The following is a 20,789-nucleotide window of genomic DNA, read 5'->3' on the forward strand; positions in this document are numbered from 1 at the left end:
GACCATCGGTCTGTCAGAAATTCCTGTTTCGGTCTCATTAAGAGATGACAGTTCACTAACGGAATACACGACGCCATGGCTCCTAGCAGCGACATGTAGTTTGACTGACACCCTGGTGCCAGCTTCCCACTCCTTTGCTTTTTGTTTGAGTGTTTGAACTCTAAGGACAGCTTCACTAGGCCTGAATGAGTTTGGAATTCCGCACCCAAAAATACCAAGCTCCTTGAGGGAGCTAAAAAGGATTTTTCGAAGTTGATTGCAAAGCCTAACCGCTGCAGCAGTTGCATGGTGGCCTCTATGCTCGCTTGCGCCACTGCCGGCGACAAGCCCCTTACCAGCCAATCGTCCAGATAAGGGTAGACTTGATGACATTTTCTTCATAGCCATGCTGCCACTGAAGCCAAGCATTTCGTGAACGTCCTGGGAGACGATTTTAGGCTGAATGGAAGCAATTTGAATTGATAATGACTCTGACCGACCACAAACCTTGGAAATGTTCTGTGTCGTCGACGCATGGGTATGTGGAAATATGCGTCTTGTAGGTCTAACAATGCCAGAAAATCCCCTGGCTGTATAGACCAGATGACCTCCTGAAGCGTAAGCATTTTGAACTTCAGGCGTTGCAGAGTCTTGTTGAGAACTCGAAGGTCTAGAATGGGTCGCCACTTGCCGTTGGGTTTTTTGACCACAAGTAACGGGAGTAAACTCCTAGACCTCTATCGGCTTCCGGAACAAATTCTATAGACCCTTTATGCAGCATAAGCACAACCTCTTGCTGTAATATGTGAAGATGTGGTTGCGCCGAGTACCCAGGTGGAATGTGAGCTGGTATGTTCTTGAACTGCAAGGAGTGGCCTAGCTTTACTGTGTCTAACACCCAACGGTCTGATATTTTTTCCCACTCGTCGACGCGACAGGACACTCTGCTTCCCAGGACGCCCTGAAGATGGTCATTGCTGGGGCTTGGATTGCTTGCTTTTGGTGGACGAAGACGGTCCTCCTCTTCTCCTAGAAATCTGGAAATCTTGACTTCTTCGTGTCGCTTGGACAGCTCGCCTGTAACCTTGAGAGAAGTAGGATGACCTGTTGAAACTCCGAGCCCTGGATGCCACGAACCGGGAATTCCCCGACACTCCACAGAAGGGGCAAAAAGACCGAAATGATCTACCACTTTGTAAGGCTCCCAGCGACTTTGCCGTGTCCGACTCTTCCTTCATGACTAAGGGCTTCATCCACTTTCTCCCCGAATAACTGCTCATCTTCACATGGCATATCGAGCACCTTATATTGGACCGCCGGCCTAAAGTTCGTACATTTTAGCCATGCTTGTCTTCTTAACACCACTCCATTATTTGTTTGAATCCCGACTCCGCCAATCCTACAGCAATGTTCATAGAGTGGTTTGATGCCTCTTCCCCCTCACGCACCAGTAACATGGCCGTTTTCCTGTGCTCCTCAGGCAGGTGTTCCAGGATGGGGGCCAAGCGATGCCACATTTCACGGTCGTATCTTGCCATGATAGCTAACGAGTTAGACGCCTTGACTGTCGTCGCTCCCACTGACAAGACCTTCTTACCAAAGGCATCCTGCCTTCTAGCCTCACTGTCTGGAGGTGTTGTACACTTGTGTTGCGATCTGGCAGCCGCTGCCGACACTACCAATTCCGGGGAAGGCTGTGCGGTCAAGCATTCAGGAGTAGAATCCAGGGCTTTGCATTTCTTTTCCAACCTGCCCTTGATTGCAGGTTCCGAAAATGGATGGCGCATGGATCGCAAGCCTTCCTGCCAGATGTGGTCCAGAATGGGAACCGAGAAGACCGACTTCCACCTCTTCCTCATATGGTCAAATAAGAAGCATTCCTTCTTTTCTTCTGGGGTCAGACCAATTTCAAAACAGGCTTTCCCCATCATCGCATGAAAGGAGCCAATGTCATCTGGTGGTGACGGCTGTGCCGGGCTTCTAGGAGCTTCCACTTCTGCCTCCGATTACCATGTAGGATCCCTTGAAGGGGATGATGAAATGTCAGAGAAGGAGTCTCTAGGCCCTTGATATGCCTCCGAATCTTGCAATTCCCCCTTATTCTGGGTGTGAGCGGGGTGGTTCCTCGCTAACCGGACGGGAGGGCGGCAAACCAGGCATTGACATTGACCGTGGAGCGGGACCTGGCGCGTAATCGGCAGGTATCACTGGTATCCCTCGAGGTGTACCTACGGAGGGCAACCTTGCGTCTAATTGGCTTAAGAGAGACTGCAGCGTGGTCAACACTTGTAAGGATAACACCGACTGCAGATTTAGCAAAGATGATGTAATTCCCGAGACAGTCGACGAGCCAACACCCTCCAAGCCAAGATCAGCAGGACAAGCAATTTGTTCACGGTCTTCCTCCATCGACGATACTGAGAAAGCAGATTCCTGCTGTAATAGGGTATCTGGCAAAACCGTATCGTACACTGCCGGTTGCCAAACCTCTGGAGGATCCGTCGATGATGTAAGTTTTGGAGGCACTTCAATCTTCGCCGCTGGGGGTCGACGATGCCACTGCATGTATTGCCTGCACAGGTGGTAGTGAACCAGTCGACGACGGGACTCCCGTTGATGGAGGTGGTAGTTGTAACGCAGGCTCTTTAGGCGATCCTGCCTTTTTGGAGCTAGACCTATGCTTCGTCGAGTCTCTACTCCAGGAAGACCTGTGAAGGTCTCCTGAGGAGGTCGTCTTTAAAGGATCTTTCCTGTCTTTTTTTGACGAAGAGTAAGATTTCCCTTGTTGGCGGTCCTGGTCCACACGACCATGCTTTGATGACGTAGAGGAGCCTTTCGTCAGATGTTTTCCCAACGAGGGACGCTTTTCTGTAGGACGTGACTTCTTCGCCTTTGGAGACAGTTGAAATCTCCGGTCAATGTACTATGGTTGGGGGTTTTTGTCTTGCTATTTGCATGTGCTGTTCTTGTAGTATTGGTTTGCATTGCACACCTCCAGATTGGGAGTACTGCTATATAATCTATTCTAAGCATGTGAATCCATGAAAGATCCAATGCTGGAGAAGCTAGTTTCTTACCTGTAACTCCATTTCTCCAGCGTTGGTATCTTTCATGGATTCACATGCGCCCGCCGGCCTCCCCTGAATGCAAACTTGATATGTCCCTACTACTTTGGGGGTTAAAATCTGAAGGGAGCCGCGGGGGCGGGTCTATTTATACTGTATGTCCTATTGGGTCATGCGTAAGCGGCCCAAAAGGACGTAGATAGGACACAGAAGTGTCGAGTTTTTTCCAATGGAAAACGTTTAATAAATATACAGAGGGTTCCTGGCCTGATGACGGGGAATATTCCAAGTATGTGAATCCATGAAAGATCCAATGCTGGAGAATGACTTTACCATGGTCTTTACCATCAGTGTCAATTGTAATAGAATTGCATCTTTCTCAGACCATATCTATAGGCATGTTTCCTTTTGATGCATGAAAGTACATTCAAAGGAAGAGTAACAAGTTACGATTTGCGTCCCATCCATCAATTCTGTATGATAGTTAGCTCAGTAAATATTCGACTACGCCACACAGGTTTTGATTCTTTGACCAAAACAAACATTGCATAGAAAACTGTGATAATTTCATCAATATCATGCATTCAATACCATTTTCTTGTAATTATTTATGCTTTTTTTTATACATATTTTATAGATTTTTCAAGAATGCCTGCTTGTATGGTTTTGGGTTGTCGTTCTAGGAGCCATGTCAAAAGTCGGGGCACAATCCTGCATACATTCCCGAAGGATATTCATTTCATAAGAATATGGGTCCAATATTGTGGTTTTGCGGTGGGTCCAAATTGTCTTTTCAAATGTATCCTCTTTGTCTACTTTTTTTTTAAAGAAGTGTCTGTTGTAGGATGCCATACAGTGTAACTCTGTGTTTTGCCCCCTCCTGCTTTCACCCGCTCTGGTGGGTCCTTGAATGATCGGGGCAAGGGAGGGTCAGATGGATATCAGCATGAAAGGAACTGCAGCGTCTGAGCTGGTGGGCTCAGGCCTCGCGGATTGGAGGCTGCGAGTGCACAGCAATTTCAGTGGAGATGAATGGGCACTTGGATTTATGACTGGTCAGTGTCTCAAGTTATGCTCAGAGCCCATTCCTCCGTGAGAACAGGGCACGCGCAGACGTGGCAATGGGGAGGAGATGGTGTGGGCTGGCTGAGTTAGGCGCTGGGGATGGAAGAGCTGCATTTGTACAGAGAGGTGGATTTTCGGGCCTAGTAGAAAGAGGTCATTCGGCCTATTTAAAAATGGTTTCCTAATTATCTGTTTTACTTACCTTAACTGTAACTGTTGTCCAAAAATATCTAAATCACTAGCACTATTCATGGGTAAAAAAGTATTCACGAAAGCGTGGCATTGGTGGATGCCAGCAAACAATTAGTTTATTTTTCTAACATATTTCAAATGCCACGTTGGTCAGCCGGTATAATCGCTCCCATGGAGTGAAGGTCACTTTGTTTTATGTTGTTTGTGGGGAGTTCACACCAATGCGTCTTATACAGTAGGTTTTTGATTTGTGGCTTTCCTTCACAAAAACAAAAGTTACCAGGCATACACGCTCAAAACAAGCTTCAATTGTTGTTCAACCTTGGAAGAAAGGGAGGATTTGCTATGGATTGAAGGACGGAAGGTGTCAAATACCCGCAAAAACGATAAGGTTCACTATTTTAAAACTTGACATTGGAACATTAATGTTCATTCTATAAAGACTGTTCTGAGCAGACACTTAGTTACGCCAAGAGAATGGAAAAACCAAATATAATGTAAGTTTGAATGAAGCCGAGATTATAGACGAACGAGTAAAGGTTTCATTTTTGAACCGGTATCGCTTGCTTACATTGTTATGGGTTGGGGCATATTGTGACGACACGCAAACACAACCTGTATGCAGGCTAGTGATATCTAAACCACGTAGTCCCATGGAATATCAGTGTGTGCTATCAACGTTGTATTATTGGGTGAGCCGGGTGCAGAACATTTTCCAAGGGGACATCAATTGTCGAAATTTGATGTTGCCAGTACCGTTACATTTTTAAGAAAGGTAGCAGGCGCCCCTCTCTAGAAAGAACATGGCATGGTAACCAGTTCTGTAGTTTGTTTTTCCCCCACTTTGATAGTCTGCAGCCATTGCTTTTAGCTCACTGTACCTTTTACAGATGGGAAATATCCGTTTGCATATCAGGCATTGTCCCGCCCAGATAGGCAGTCCAGCACCGAAATGCTATGGCAATTCTCTTCTGAACTAGAGTACCTACAGCAACCCCATTCACGTTTCAGCCTTGTTGTGCCTCAGTGAGGTGGAGCTGTGCCACACAGTGAGAATGGAGTCCATGTCAGGGTTCCACCAGGTTCCACCAACCTCAAGTGGATTGCTAATATGCCGTTATAATGCCGTCTTTGTGTTGTTTGAATTTTTCCATCAGCTTCCGCATCTCATTGGGAGCTAAACATACTCCACAGCGCTAACCTCTCAAGCACATCGTAGACTCCAACTTTATTTGATATTGTCTGTGTGTTTCCATTATTTGTGGTTTGTGTTCGTTATTAGGTTTCACCTGGTGCAGAATTAAAGGGTAAATGGATACATTTGAATAAAGAACGGATACTGAAATATATTTTTGTTATGTTTTCTACACAGCCACATTATTCCTTTCTGCGAATGTCATCGTTTCCAGATACTGAGTGATGGTTTCTTTAGCCAGCAGTGGCAGATATGCTTAAACGGATGGATTTCGATTACACTGATATGGGACGATCGCCCGGAAGCGATATGCCCATTGGTGATACCAGCGACAAGGAGCAACCTGTCATCGTTTACGGTGGTCTAGCAAGAAGCTGATGCCGAAGCCTTGCGATTCAAGGTACGTCGAAGGCGCATCTTCTCCCGAAAGGAACACTGTGTGCCTCATGATAAAGTTTTGATACTATAACCCAAGGACTTTCAATAATTGGTGGTAAATTGAAATCACTGGATGTTCTCCGAGCATTTTTTGTGAAATAAAAAGCACATTGTAAATTGCAGAGTACTGATGTTTCCTTTAAAAATAGTGTTTTCTATTCCGATTGGGGACGCGCTGTGCTGTGAGAGGATGTGTGTTGATATTTCAGGCTCTACGTAGGTGATGACTGGGCGCATTTGGCTATGCTGCCCACCAACGTCATGAAACTAGGTGGAGCATATCGCTAGGCATAGTGATGTCAGCTTCAGGGGCGGGTGATATGCTTTAGTGCCACAAGGGCAGTTGAACTTAGGGCGATACAGCAACGTTTAAGATTAGCCCAAGATGGCTGCACCCCGCTCGTTGGGAAAACTAAGATAAGTTGCATAGGAAATGTCTTTACGATCATTCCCAGTTTGCTTAAAACCACATGCCCGAACGCTTGGGACAATAACATTTTTGAGCGCGCTATTCCTTTAAGCTGTGAAGTAAGAAGTATGATTTAATGAAATTTGTAATGCAAATATTCATGTATGTATGATATTGTAAAGGTTTGTTATTGAATCAATACAAATAAATTATCAATAATGATCAATTAAGCCATTTCTGCAAAAATTTCAATGGGTTTTCTGAAGCATGACTCATTTTAAAACCTTTGGAAATCTGTGGATAAACCTTACCACAGACATGGAGACTGAGGAATTCGATCATCTGCACAGAGGGTTTACGCTGGCCTGTTTTTTAAAAGTCTTTTCATTGAAATTGAATGATGGTAGATCAACCTCTGTAAAATGTGTGGGGCTAATCCGCACACATTTTCCTATGCTCATCACATACACATAGACCCGATGATTGATCTGAAGACCCAGATTGACGATCTGAAAGACAAAGGAAAAACGGCCCTCTTGCTCCTGCTAGATGTGTCTGCTGCTTTTGATTTGGTTGATCAAAGTGCTTTGCAACCATCTCTCCACAATTGCCCATTTCTCAGCAGAAGCAACAGCTTGGATGAACCCTTCCTTCACAATAGATCCATGAGAGTCGTCTCTCCCTTGGCATCAGCAGATCCTATCCTCATACTTTGTTGAGTCCCTCAAGGATCTTGCGTATCGTCAACCATGTACAATGCATTCACCAAACCACTGTTGGATGACTGACGATCTGGGTGTCAACTATACTAATTACGCAGATGACACTCAGATCCTCATACCTCTGACAGGCGATTACGACAAAGACCTAGCCCTTACTAACAAAATCTACCTCATCATTCAGGCCTGGATGGCCACACACGGCCTATGCCTGAATGATGAGAAGACTGAGCTGCTCCTCCTAGCCACACCTACCAAGTTGAAAAAAATTAGCAATATACCAATCCTTTAACATTGATGGTAATGACACCACGGTGGCTAAAGAGGTAAAAACATTAAGCTTTTACCTAGACTCCTCCCTGAATATGCGCAAACAGGTCAGCGCGACAGCCTCTGCAACAGCGTGCACTTGCAAGCTCATCCACGCATGCAAACCCTTCCTTTACACAAAAAGCTGACCTACATTGGCCAGAGCATTAGTACCGTCTAAAATGGACTACTGCAGTGCACTATACCTAGGTGCCAGCAAATACATCACAAACTCACTCCAGATCATGCAAAATAATGCCCTCAGAACTGCCTTGGGCATCTCCAGAAGGCAGAATAGCTCTGGGTGCAGACAAGACAATTGGCTCTCCATCAATGAGAGAATACAACTAAAAACAGTATCCCTAACCAACAAATGCCTCAATAAATCAGCCCCTCCATAACTTGCGGATAAATTTGCCAAAAACAAAACCGCCCAACACACCAGATCTACCAACTCTGGCTGCCTGAAAGTGCCCAGGTACAGACAAAAAAAAAAAAAGGAGGGGGCAGCAGCTTCCCTATAATGGCGGCTCAACTCTGGAACTCACATCCGGCCACCTTAAGAACAGACCAGCCTTTCTACAATTTTAGAAAAGAAACCAAATGTTGGCTCATTTCCAAAAACACCCCTTAGTAGACACCCTCACCTTTGTGCCCTTCTCGAGAAGATTCCTGCTCCTCAATACTTAGTATCTATGTAATTATTGTCTATACAATGCAGACTTTGGAAATCCAACTTGTATATTATTGCATATTCCATCTGTGTAAATCTGATATCCTGTAATTTATGTAAATGTTTTCCTTGTCATTTTCATTCCTTTTCTTATTACTGTATTGCCATCTGTGTAACTAAGAATATGCCTATCCATGTAACCAGCGCACAGTTACCTCTGGGTTCGTAGCACATTATAAATCAAATAAACAAACAAAACCTGTGTACTCTGGATGGACACATCTGTTGGGAAGGAGATGTACCTATCCCACCCCTCGAGGCGCTTTAGAGCAAGGCGAATCCTATAAATACACGTGTGATGTGGCACGGGGGAACGCATTAAGGGACCCTGCATGAACACAATATTATGTGAAATTTAGATGCTTAGACTTGGTGCGCGTACATAAACAGGCGCCATTTTGTAGTTATGAGAAAAAGATTCAGGCCTACATGGCTGTGCAATGGACACAGACCATGAGCCTAACGAAGAAACCCAAACAGGCCCAAGCGCTGATGAGACCCCCATGCTGCTAGCCCCCATAGAAACTCTCCTTTGCTCCACAAATGTTGGCAATACGTGTTTTCCCGTAAAGCAATGTGCCGTGCAAGGCTGCGAGACAGTACCAGGCACCTCACAGTGCACTTTCATCACAACCAAAGCAGGCCTCCGACAACTACCCAGCCAACCATGAGTTATGGCACCCACAACTTTCCCAGTCCAGAGACCCCTGAATTCCACGATAATAGCTGACCCCAGACCACCAACCATAAACCTACAGCCCATAAAAGATCTATAAGACTGCCTTATGTCATAATGACAACATTTGTAATGCGAGGTACAGCGTGGAATAAATTATAGACCAAAGCGCGGGTGGAAGCCTTAGGTGCGGACAGTGCGATACAGAGTGAGTGAAGAATGTGTGGGTATGCGCATCCCACTGTGCCAGTCACTGAGCCTCCCAGGTGCACGGCAGAATCATGGAATAGCATTGTCTTACATAGTAACTAATTGTGAACGTGACCTTGGAGCCCTGGAGATGAGCCCAGCAGACCCCACACGATGGAAGACGGACGGACGGGGCTGGGGTCAATGGCTTGGCACCTCCAATAGGGCAGGCTGACCACGTATAAGGTCTCGCCAACCAGCCAAGCAGGTTTTTACTGTAAATGTTAACATCACTGATGATTTGTTTCCTTATAACCTTCTGCTTGTACCATTTTTCGGTATAATGTTCTTGGAGAGCAGAGTTCTATGCTGGAATACTTTTTTTTGTGCGATTAAAACTTGTTATCCTTGCAAGAATCTCTTGGCCCATTTTCCCCCCTAGCGGGTTGTATTTTTTCTGAGAGCTTGAGGGCGTGCATTCACAGCCTACCAGCGTCGTCACCCCCCTACCCGTCATATTTAGTTGTGATACGACAGCCAGGAGAACACCCTGCCATCTCAGAAATCGGAGGGACAAACCTTCCCCCTGCCATGGCCAACCCAATTAACTAACAAACGCTCCATGGATCCGCCATGAGCTTTTGTTGAGCCCTGTAGGTGGTGGCAGCATTCACATAATAATCAGAGTTTAATTCAAACAGGCCCACAGGGGGCCTGGCTGCAGAGGCTAACAAAAGAGACAGGAATCCCCCCAACACCAGTTCATATGGACTGTCAACCGGATGCCAGCTCCCGCCATCAGTATCGATTGACAGCGAAATGTAATGTCTGGAACTGCGTGTTTACAGTAGTCATCCCTGCAGGGACATCCCATTCAGAAGGTAGGAGTATGAGGTTTGACAGAGATAAAGGCTCAGGGAGACCTGCCACTTTAATCAGGAATCACAGAGAGCTCCATGAACCAGAGAGACCCTTTTATCCACAACAGACAGGAAGATGGGTGCGACTTAGTGTTACATATTTTCACCCCTTTACCTTTTCTGTTGGAAAACACTCTGGTTATGACCTCACATAGACAGGAGATTGTTGATGGAGACCCAGGATTGGTTTATTAATTTAGGCTTAGCCTACACCAATCACTGTGGCCCTTTTTGGCTTTATAAGAGGGCTGAGCCCCTGTTTTGGCAGATCATCTCAAGGCTTCACCAGAAGCAGAAGGAAGAATTGGACCCTGGCTCAAGGTACAATCTGCCTTACATCTTCTGCCAGTGAAGGAAGGCCAGGACCTCCAAGACGGAAGCAAGATCTCTCTTCCAAATATCTCCCAGGGAACAGAGGGAAGATACCGAATCCAGCGGACCTTCCGGCAGCTACAGAACCGATAGCCAGCCAGCACACAGGATGCCCTGCTAGGCTCTGCAGCAAGTTCTCTAGGTGGAAAATGCCAGAGAGTCTCCCACCAAACCAAGGACAAGGCAGCTGCCTGCAACACTCTCCCCTGCTTTGGGCCGTCTGCCTTAGTGGATGACGCGAGCCCGGTGAAGAAGCTAGGAGGAGTGAATAGACAAGCATCTACCGACAAAGGACATTATTACAAGTAGAGTCCCTTGAGCTGCAACCAACCACACCGCTTACTGTTATGCCGCAGGCGCTAAAGCCATTTCAGACGCCTCGACCAGTGCTTCAAAATCACAGACCTTCACAGAGATGATTCCTGACCTGAGCTGCCGTGTAGGCCAGCCTGCAGCCATCCGTCCAGCCTTGCTCGCCAAATTGCCTGCCGCCTGATATCCCTGCAGCAGTCTCCCGTCTTGCTGCAGCGGTCTCCCGTCTTGAACTCTGTCGTAGAAGCTGTAAGGTGCCCTGAAACAGAATCAACCATGTTGATCACCAAGAACTTCCACAGCACAAGGTATATTGTGGTCCAGTTCAGCTGGACCTTCTCTGAAGGCCCCTAGTGGCATTTTAGGACACATTGCTCCCTTTGTGTTGAAACCAAGTATCATTGAACTATTATGATTAAATTAATTACTATCCCGACTACCCTCTTGACAGTATCCAGAGTGCATCCCTTTTCCTTCTTTGAAACGGTCTGTCCTTTGCATTCCTTTACACAGTGGGTTGTATTTTGTAGTGTGCTAGAACTGTCTGTTATAATAATAAAGTAGATATTTTTATACAACCATGACTGGGCAATCCCTTTCATCATTGGGTAATAATTGTGTTTTCGCTGTGTTGCAACTAACCAACGATCCACAACCTTGTGGAGAGAAGCCTGCCGTTCCGTCCATGTTACCAAAGTTGGACAAGCAGGTTTATAATTTACTTGTGTTTCCAATCTGTTCGGTTCCCTTCTTGTGTACTAGAGGTGTGGGGCTGATTGATGGTTTAGAAACAGATATTCATCCGTGGACCACCGTGCTCCGGAAGTTGATTAATCCAGAGACATAAAGAAGAATTAACTGTTAGCTTTTCAGTAAATTGGAAAGTAAGTAAAGATTTCTCTGCTGACCTTTACATTTGGTCTGCATGGTAAGGATTCAGCATGGCAGATAATGGCTATAGCATATAATGATCAAAAATAGACTCAAAAAATATTGAAAGTAAACTCTTTTGGCCACAAACAGTAAGTAAAGTGAGGTAAGGGCTATAATTCAGGATCTTAAGTAACTACATTAGTAGGGTATGAAACAATATAGGGCAGGGGGAAGATAACCAACACATGTTAACCCATGAGGCATCATTTGGTGTATTCCTAAGGGCCCCCCTACACCCGACCATTATGGGTCAAGGCTCCTCTAGAAGGAATCAGAAATTGACATTTGCTAACAGGAACCTGGGGCGTGCTTGCTCCAAGGTCACCACCTCTCCACTAAGAAAGTATGATGCACGTACTTGTCAGCCTTTAATTCAAGCATGAGGACACAGACACTTCAGCTGCAGATAACCAGTGCACCATGTGAACCAGAGGTTCACATGGTGCAGTGAGGGAACCAATTTGGAATCATGTGGCCCATCTGAGCACCACCTTCATACTCACCTTCCAGCTCAATGGTCTCAAGATATCTCCCACCTTCTCCAAGCTCACCACCCTCTTTGGCCACCACTTTCCCACTCTTTTTTTTTAAAATGTATTTTATTATTTCAACAAACACTGCAAACATTACAACTTTTTTAGGACGTTCATGATCAATTTTCAGACATCATATTATTGCTCTCCTCTGTCCTCCCCCTCCCACCCCACAAACTTCCCACCCCACAAACTTGACCCGTCATATCTGTGCCATCACCTTGGGCATCTACAGGTGACTCGGTTATTGCCAGCACCTCCCGATTTTCCGTATCCTGATCCACCTGGTGGGGATTTGCCATTGAGGCCACCAGCTGTCTCCAGGCTATCAGGGGGCCTACCCCTTCCTCTCCCCCAATCGTGACTGCTTCATACCAGACCGTGGTTTCTGCTTCGGCCCATTTCAGGAGGTCTGACCACCACATCTCCACTCTAGGCCTGTGGGCAGCTTTCCAGCTCATCGAAATTCTGCGTTTGGCCAAAATATAAGCCAGGTCTTTCATTTTACTGATATGTTTTAAGTTACGTGGCCTAGGGAAACTCCCCAGCATGCATGCCCAAGCAGACCCCACGTCCAGCACCACCCCCCGGCTGGCCAATCTCGTTTGCACTTCTACCCTGAATGTCCCCACCTCTGGGCAAGCCCAGAACATGTGTAACAACCCAGCCTTTTCCTCTCCACACCTGGGGAATTTCTGTATGGTCGAGCCACCAAACCTGGCTATTCTGCCGGGGGTCAAGTAAGCTCTGTGGGTGACATACAGCTGGATCTGCTGAAGTCTTGCGTTCCGGGACACCTTCTTATGGTACCTTTGGGCTTTATCCCACTGTCCCTCTGTCATGGGTTCTCCCACCTCCTCCTCCCAGTCATGTCTCCATTGAAGCAACTCCTTCCCCGCTTTTGCGCTCAAGAGCTCATATATCCGAGATATTTCGTGCCCACCCTCCGAAACATCATACATAATTTCTACAGAGGCGTCAGGTTCTTCCGCCAGCACCGTCTCAGGCCACCTCCCCCTCACCCGTTTCATAATCCTGGTGTAGGTGATGTATTGGCCCCTATGTTCCCCCATCTCCTCCACCAGCCTCTCGAATTCCACCGCCTCCCCCTCCTGCCATATGGCCCCCAGAGTGGCCAAGCCTACCGGTTCCCAGTATCTGCGGACCCCTTTGATCAGCTGGGAGTCTTCCCCACATAACGCCACCAATGGGACCTTCTGAGAGAGCGGGTCCGGGGTCACCCACCGTTCTCCATGCTCTACGCCAGACCTCCCAACCCAGCACCAACAGTCTCCCCATCCCTGCCACTTTAGTTTTATGCAACCACACCGTTTCTTTTAGAAAGTATGGGGCGGGGACTCCCTGTAGGAGCCTGGTTTCTGCCGATTCTTCTTCTGACAGCCATCTCGCCACATATGATAACTGTCCCGCCAAGTAATATAAATCAAAATTCGGCAGGTTTATGACCCCCCCCCCCCCCTTGTCACATGAGTTTTGTAATTTCCACAGGGCCACCCTATTTCTGGAATTGCGCCATATGAAGCCCCTGCACAGGCTATGGAGCTTGGAAAAAAAGCGTTTGGGGAGCAGATACGGTATGTTTGTGAAGAAATGCAGCAGTCTGGGCAAGACCACCATTTTGAGCAGCGCTGCCCTTCCCATCATGGCCAGGGGTAATCTGGCCCAAAATACCATGCTATTTCTTATGCCTGCAACAGCCTCCTCTGTATTGTGTTTGTGTTCCGCTTCTAACTTGTGGCATATGTTTATGCCTAAGTATCTGAACGTCTCTGTCTGCCAGGGTATTTGTAAAATGGACACGTTTTTTAGTGGAACATTTTTGTACCTTCCCAGGGGGAATACACTGGACTTCCCGGGGTTCACCAATATGCCCGAGAGGGCGGCATAGCGGTCCATCACCTCCAACACATACTGCAAGTTCTCCTCCGGGAAGCGCAGATAGAGGACCATGTCATCTGCATACAGTGATATTAGATGTGTGTTCCCTGTAGTGCGCACCCCCACCTCCCCATATTGTTGCCTGAGGCAAATAGCTAATGGTTCCAATGCAAGTATATATAACATAGGCGACCAGGGACATCACTGTCTAGTCCCTCTACTAAGTTGCCATTTATCTGAAATTATAGCGCCTGTCCTGTGCAATCGGGGAGCTATATGACCCATCTTGACCCATCTAATATATCCCGGTCCTATCCCGTATCCTTTCAAGGTCGCTATCAACCATGGCCACCTCACCGAGTCAAACGCCTTGACCTCATCCAATGTCACTATGGCCAACTCGCCCGGGTCATTCTCTGTTTGGCCCATGATATGGTGCAGCCGCCTGTGATTGTCAGTGATATTCCTGCCTGGAACATAGCCTGTCCGGTCTGGATGTATTAATTTACCATTTAGCCGCTTTAATCTATTTGCCAGCACCGCTGTGAGTATTTTACTATCTTGGTTAAGCATTGATAGCGGCCTATATGATCCGCAGACTACATTCAGCTTCCCCGGATTCAAGAGTGGGATGATCACTGCCTCTCGGAGAGACTCCGGCAGCTCCCCCTGTTCGTAAGCCTCATTGAAAGTGGCCAGAAGCGGTTGGAGTAACTCTTGCCTGTACGCTTTGTAGAATTTGCTAGGTAATCCATCCGACCCAGGCGCTTTGCGTGTGTGCAAGTGCTGGATCACCGCATCCAGTTCGTCTAGGGTGATTGGGGCTTCCAGGTCCGTCCTCTCTAAGTCGTCTAAGGTGGGTAGCCCAATATCTTCAATTGTTTCCAGAATCTCCTGGCCCATATCTTCTCCCACGTCCTCATACAAACGTTTATAGTATTTGTGGAACTCCTTATTTACCCCCTCTTGGGTATTGCGGATCTGGCCATCCGCATCCCTAACTTCTCCAATAACCTGCCGGGGTGTCTCATTTTTGAATAACCAGGCCAGTAGTCTGCCGGGTTTGTCTCCTCCCGCATGTTGCCTCTAGGATATATTTCTTATAATTTAGCTTACATAACATATCCCAGAGTTCGTTGCTAGCCTTTTGCAAATCTCTCATCTTGGCACTGTCCTCTCGGGTGGTTTCCCCTTTTCGCGTCAGGTCCTCCAGCTCCCTTTCAGTATCTCGTAATTTTTGTTCTATCCCCCCTTGGAGCCCTTTAGATTTTGATATGGCTACTCCTCGCACCACCACCTTAAATGTCTCCCATACTGTTCCCCTAGATCTTACGCTTCCTGTATTTATATAAAAATATTCCTCTATGGCCTCCCTCAGGTCTTCCCGGAATCTCGGATCCTGCAAGGCCTCCGCTCTGAGTCTCCACGTCGGGATACGCGCTCTGGGAGGGGGGGGGGTCACGGTGTCGCCATTCTAGGACCAAAGGTGAATGGTCCGACAGTACTCTAAGCTTTATATTCTGCACCCACCATTTCTCCCGCTATCTTGGCAGAGGCGAACACGTAATCTAGCCTAGTATGTAGATCATGTGGCGCGGCATAGTGCGAGTATTGCCTGTCCTGAGGGTGTAGCCGCCTCCACACATCCTCCAGACCAAGCTCTACCAACAGTGTCCCCAACGCTTTGGCCGCTGGCCCTAGTTTTGGTGTCTTGCTGTCTGACCTGTCCATCACTGGGTCCAGGGTGCAGTTGAAGTCACCTCCCCACAGTATTGCAACACCCAACAGGGGGCTAATCCTGCTATACAGGGACCGGAAATAGGCTGCAGTATCATGGTTGGGGGCGTACAAGTTTATGATGCTCACCTCTGTTTTCGAGGAGTCCCACCACCACCACCATTCTGCCCTCCGAGTCTGTTGTCGACCGAAGCAAAAACGGCACGTGCAGTGCCACCCATGTCACCACCCCCTCGCATATGCCGAATATGTGGCTCCCATAACGCTACCCTTCCACTTCCTCTTCACTACCTCTAGTTTCTCTTTTGTGAGGTGGGTTTCCTGTAGCAGTGCTACATCCCCCCTCATCCTCTTCAGATACATCATTATTTTATTGCGCTTCAAATAACTGTTAAGGCCCCCGCACATTCCAGGTCACTACTTTGAGGTTACCCGATGCCATTGTTACACTGTCTGTCAAATCCCTCCCCTTCCTGTATCCTCTTCGGTGGCTCGTGATCCGGCTCGTTCCCCTACCACCCCCCACCCCCCCCCCCCCCCCAACTTCCCCAACTTTGCCCCACTGCACACAACTCTTCCCCACCCCCCTCCCTACCCAACCCCAACAATTGCCCAGCTCCATCCCTGGATCTCAGGCCCACCCGCGTCTGGTCCTGTCTCGTGACTCCATTTCCCCGGACCTCCCCCTCATATGATTGGGATTGTTCAGTTAAACCGGATCTTACATAAATATACTGTCTAAGCAGCACCATCCCAGAGTCTCATTCAGTGCTATATTCTAGTCCCAGTGCCTTGCGCTCTGTCACCGAGGGTGCCACAGCCACGTTACTTATCTTCGTCAGCTGCCTTCTGGATATCCGATTCCTGGGGGCGACTGCATGTCTAGCCAGTCCACAGCATCCTCTGGCGTTTCGAAAAACAAAGTTTTGTTCTTGTGGAACACCTTCAGCTTGGCCGGGTAGAGCAGCATGCATCTCTGACCTGTTTCTCTCAGTCTTCTTTTCACTGCTCCTAAGATCATTCTGCTGCGCTGTACCTGCAGGGTATAGTCAGGGTATGTGGTGATTTTGGCAGGCCCCTCTCAATCGTTCCGCTCTTCCGGAAGAATTGGAGTATCTTTTCCTGATCTCTGTAATTCAGAATTTTAACGATTAATGGCCTGGGAGGAGACCCCGAGGGTGGTCTTCTGGTCAAAGTCCTGTGCGCTCTTTCCACAGCAAACCCCTGGGTCAGGGCCCCCCCTTCCCCCCAGTTCTCTCCTGTAGCAACATGGTTTCCACAAATTCTGTTCCCACTCCTCGTCTCTTGATTCAGATCCCTTGGCTCCTTGTTCGCTCTTCGAGTTCCCAGGTTACCCTGTTGCCTAGGCTCCTGGACAGCTCCTCAAATCTCCTGGGTTTTGCCCAACCTCTTGACCTCTCCTACAAACATACAGCCTTCTGTCTTCTGCTCCTTCTCCAAAGTCTGACATTGAGACTGGGGCTGTGTGCTTTAATTAAAACAGTACACATCATAGCGACTACTGTAATCTTAAATCTCTAGTGCCCTTCTTCCCTACCCATTAACAGGGGGATGGGACCAGAGCCATTTTTCATCAGAAAACCCTTGCATACATTAAAGGAGCATGCATTAATTGTGTAAGCATGCATGCGACAACGGCTCTCCAGAGGCAGTCCCCCATCCTTGCCTTGACAGTCCATTTCCATCTGCCCAAGCCGTACTTGACTTGATTCTCCATACTCTTGAAGGGACTAAGCAAGCAGACCAATTTGGATGGAAGGACCATCCAGCCAGATCTAGCCAAAAAAGTTCTGAAGGACTGCTTCACCAAAGCGGGCATTGGCCTGAGAGCTGGCATTCATGCAACAATGCTTGTGGAATGTAGAGTGAAATACTCATGCAGCCGCCCTGGAAATGATGTGCCGGGAGACCTACCATGATGGACAAACTTGGCCCTCACTGCATTCCTACCCAACCCCTTGAGCAGATGAAGAAGGAAGAGGATCTGACACTTGTAGCCCTCTGCTATGCAAAATACCATCCAGCGAGCAACTGTCACCCTAGAAGCCAACATTCCGCATGAGGTACTGCCACAGAGAATAAATAGGCACTCTGAGGATCTGTGTCTTCCCCATGTAAATCTTTAAAGCTTGATACACATCTGGGAATAGGAAAGAAGGTTGGTAGCAAACTCTCGAGAATCAAGTGGAACTCCAAAACTTTAGGAATAAAAGAGACGAGAACCGAGGACCAACTTGTCCTTGTAAAAGACTGTGGTTCTGTTGCTGAAAGGGCCTGAAGCTCCCTCATACTGTGGGCCAAAGTGGGCGCAATCAGGAACGCTGTTTTCCACAAGATGAGATGAATACAGTCTGAAGCCAAAGGCTCAAAATGCTTCAAAGCCAAGGTCACAAGGATCACCTTCAGTGTTTTTTCAAAACTCCAATAGAAGATTGGTAAGTAAAATGGGTATCCAACGAGACGACCAATAAAGGTATAAAAAGTATGGAATCCATTCCGCAGCACAAGGATTTCAGTTGTTTAGAAACCCAGGTGTAAAAAAGTGGGGAGGGGGTCCACAAGCCATAGATTTTTAAGCCATTGTTTGTCGCTCCACACCAGGAGGGACACATCAGTCGTGATCATTGCAGAAGGAACAGAGTCCGAAAAGAGTACTCCAATCTGGAGATCTCCCAGTTGCTCCACTGATGAAGATCTTCCCCGAGCCCCTGGAATAGTGATCACTATGTCCAGGGGTTAAGAAGGTTGGTTCAGGCGGGAGACTAGGTATGATATATGATATGGCACTTATTACGTGACTATAAACAAGTGTTTCGAGGCGCGACGAGGCAAGGGAAGGGGAACAGAGGGAAGACAAAGACAACGATCTTACTAGGCCAGGTGACATTGAGATCACGCAAGTGCATGGGAGAGGGGCAAGGCTAAGTGCGGGAGGGAAGGTGATGGGCAGTGCAATACATAGGATCACAGTAAATACATAAAATAAATAAAAACAGTAGGTAAAAGGGCGGCCAGCTTGTGGCAAGTGCAGGAGTAGGGGCAGAAAACAGGTGTCAAGAGCTGGTGGGGACTGTAGAGTCCGGAATTCAGCAGGGGAGAGAAGGAGAGAACGTAGAAGCAAAGAGGAAGATCTTGAGGTGCTTCCGGAACCGGAGATGGTTCTCAAGTTTCCAGGAGGCAGGAAGGCTGTTCCAGAGGGAGGGCTCAAGCCGAAGAAAGATCTACTACCAACTCGTTCCTTGGAGAAGCGACTGACCCTGAGGGGTTTGGAGGTGGAAGAGCGAAGAACTCAAGAAGGAAGATAGTTAGGAAGAGAGTTGGGGGTATTGAGGCCCCAGAAGGCCTTTTGGACAATGCAGAGGGGTTTGAACGTAATCCTCGCAGCCACTGGGAGCCAGTGCAGAGATTTCAGTCCTGAAGAGATACGATCCCTGGGCTTGAGGCCAATGACACGTCTCACAGTCCTGTTCTGGATGAGTTGCAGAGAGTAGAAGCAAGCAGATTTAGAAAGAGGCTGTTGCAGTAGTGCAGCCTAGAGATAACCAGAGCTCTGGAGACAGTGTGCTTCTGGGGGAAGGAGAGGAAAGTAAGAAATACCTCTGAGGAGGAGTGACTTCTTAGAGACGTCAGATGTGAGGAGAGAAGGAGAGTGTGGAGTCGAAGATGACCCCAAGGTTTTTAGCCTCACAGGTGGGAGAAGGAAGAGGGCCAAGAGAGGACGGCCAGCGAGAGACAGAAAGGGAGGGAGCAGGTGTGATGATGAGGAGAATCACAGTCTTACTAGCATTAGGGCAGAGATTGTTGGGGGCACACCACTCCTGGATAGCAGACAGAGATGAGAGAAGCAGAAGAGGTCGTGGAAGTGAGCCTGAAAATGAGCTGAGTGTCGTCCGCATAGCACTAAAAGGTGGGGCAGAGAGCGGCAATGCAGTGGGCAAGAAGTGCCAGGTATTGGTTGAACAGCCAGGAAGAGAGGTTAGACCTCTAGAGAACACCACAGGTAGAGAGAGAGGAGAAGGACGACCTGCCAAATGCGCCTGAATATCGTTCTGTGCATCTTTCTTCAGTGCTAAATAGCTATTTAATCTCAGACAGAAAATAGCAGATTTGCTTCAACTGCACCCGATTTACTGCTCTTTAAACCGAAATCGCTGTGTGAAACCCTTTTCTTTGCCTTTATACACCACGAGGAGTGTATGTTCCAAGATGGCCGCCCAGGGGCCTGATGCTCCACCACCAACCAGCCAGTAACCCATCCACATGCTGCCAGGCTCGGATTGGTCACTGGTGCCTGCTTAAGCACCAATCCGGAGCCGACACGCGTAAGCCGGCCCACCTCCCCAAGGCCCAGGAACCAATGCAGATTCCTGTCCTCAGCTCGTCACCAGCCTGCACGCCAACGCCATTTGCCAGGAATGCTGCCCAACAGTTGTCGTCCACGGTTATAAGGTAACTTTATCCTGCATTGTCACCAATTATCTGACCAGCCGCAAGCCTATTCTCTTACGCTACCTGTGTAGCACGCCATCCCTGCATATCGCACGCATTGTAATCCGTCATGCTTCTGCCGATGTAAAACACTCTTCTCTGCGTTCTACGCGGCCGTGACTATCAGAGACAAAGCCGCCTATATGCAGATACAAAAATACCTTGAGCTTCACAAACTCTTAGGGGTTAGACAATCAGGCTTCCGACCGTTACATGGGACGGAAACCACATTGATGGATTTAAAAACCCAAATTGATGAGCTGAGAGACAAAGGGAAGACTGCACTACTCCTATTACTCGTTCTCTCAGCGGCATTCGACCTGGTAGATCACAAGGTCCTTTGCAGGCACCTGGATTCAGCAGCCCACTTCTCTGCTGAAGCTGTTAGGTGGATAGACTCATTCCTGAGTGATAGAACAATAAGAGTTTTTTCCCTTCAGCAAAGGCCGACCCAACCCAGATCATCTGCGGGGTGCCTCAGGGCTCCTGCATGTCCCCAACTCTCTGCAATATATTCACCAAACCTTTGTTCGATGATTTGGACCTTCTGGGTATCACCTACACTAACTATACAGACGATACACAGAGTCTCCTCCCACTTTCTG

At 47.8% G+C, this 20,789-nt stretch overlaps 1 protein-coding gene across 3 annotated transcripts in view; it reads right to left on the reverse strand.

The window, feature by feature from the left end:
- Positions 1-20,789, reverse strand: part of MAFG (MAF bZIP transcription factor G) — a 317,483-nt gene that overhangs the window by 53,360 nt on the left and 243,334 nt on the right. For 2 of the 3 annotated variants that reach the window (XM_069655303.1, XM_069655305.1), the window contains exon 3: positions 10,689-10,832. The exons of the other annotated variant lie outside the window; for it this stretch is intronic. In XM_069655303.1, coding sequence (XP_069511404.1) covers positions 10,689-10,832 — 144 coding nt within the window. The remainder of the gene's footprint in view (positions 1-10,688; positions 10,833-20,789) is intronic. 3 annotated transcript variants of the gene reach the window in all.

Source organism: Ambystoma mexicanum, chromosome 3q (genome assembly GCF_040938575.1).
Source record: "Ambystoma mexicanum isolate Mex_15411 chromosome 3q, UKY_AmexF1_1, whole genome shotgun sequence".
NCBI lineage: Eukaryota > Metazoa > Chordata > Amphibia > Caudata > Ambystomatidae > Ambystoma > Ambystoma mexicanum.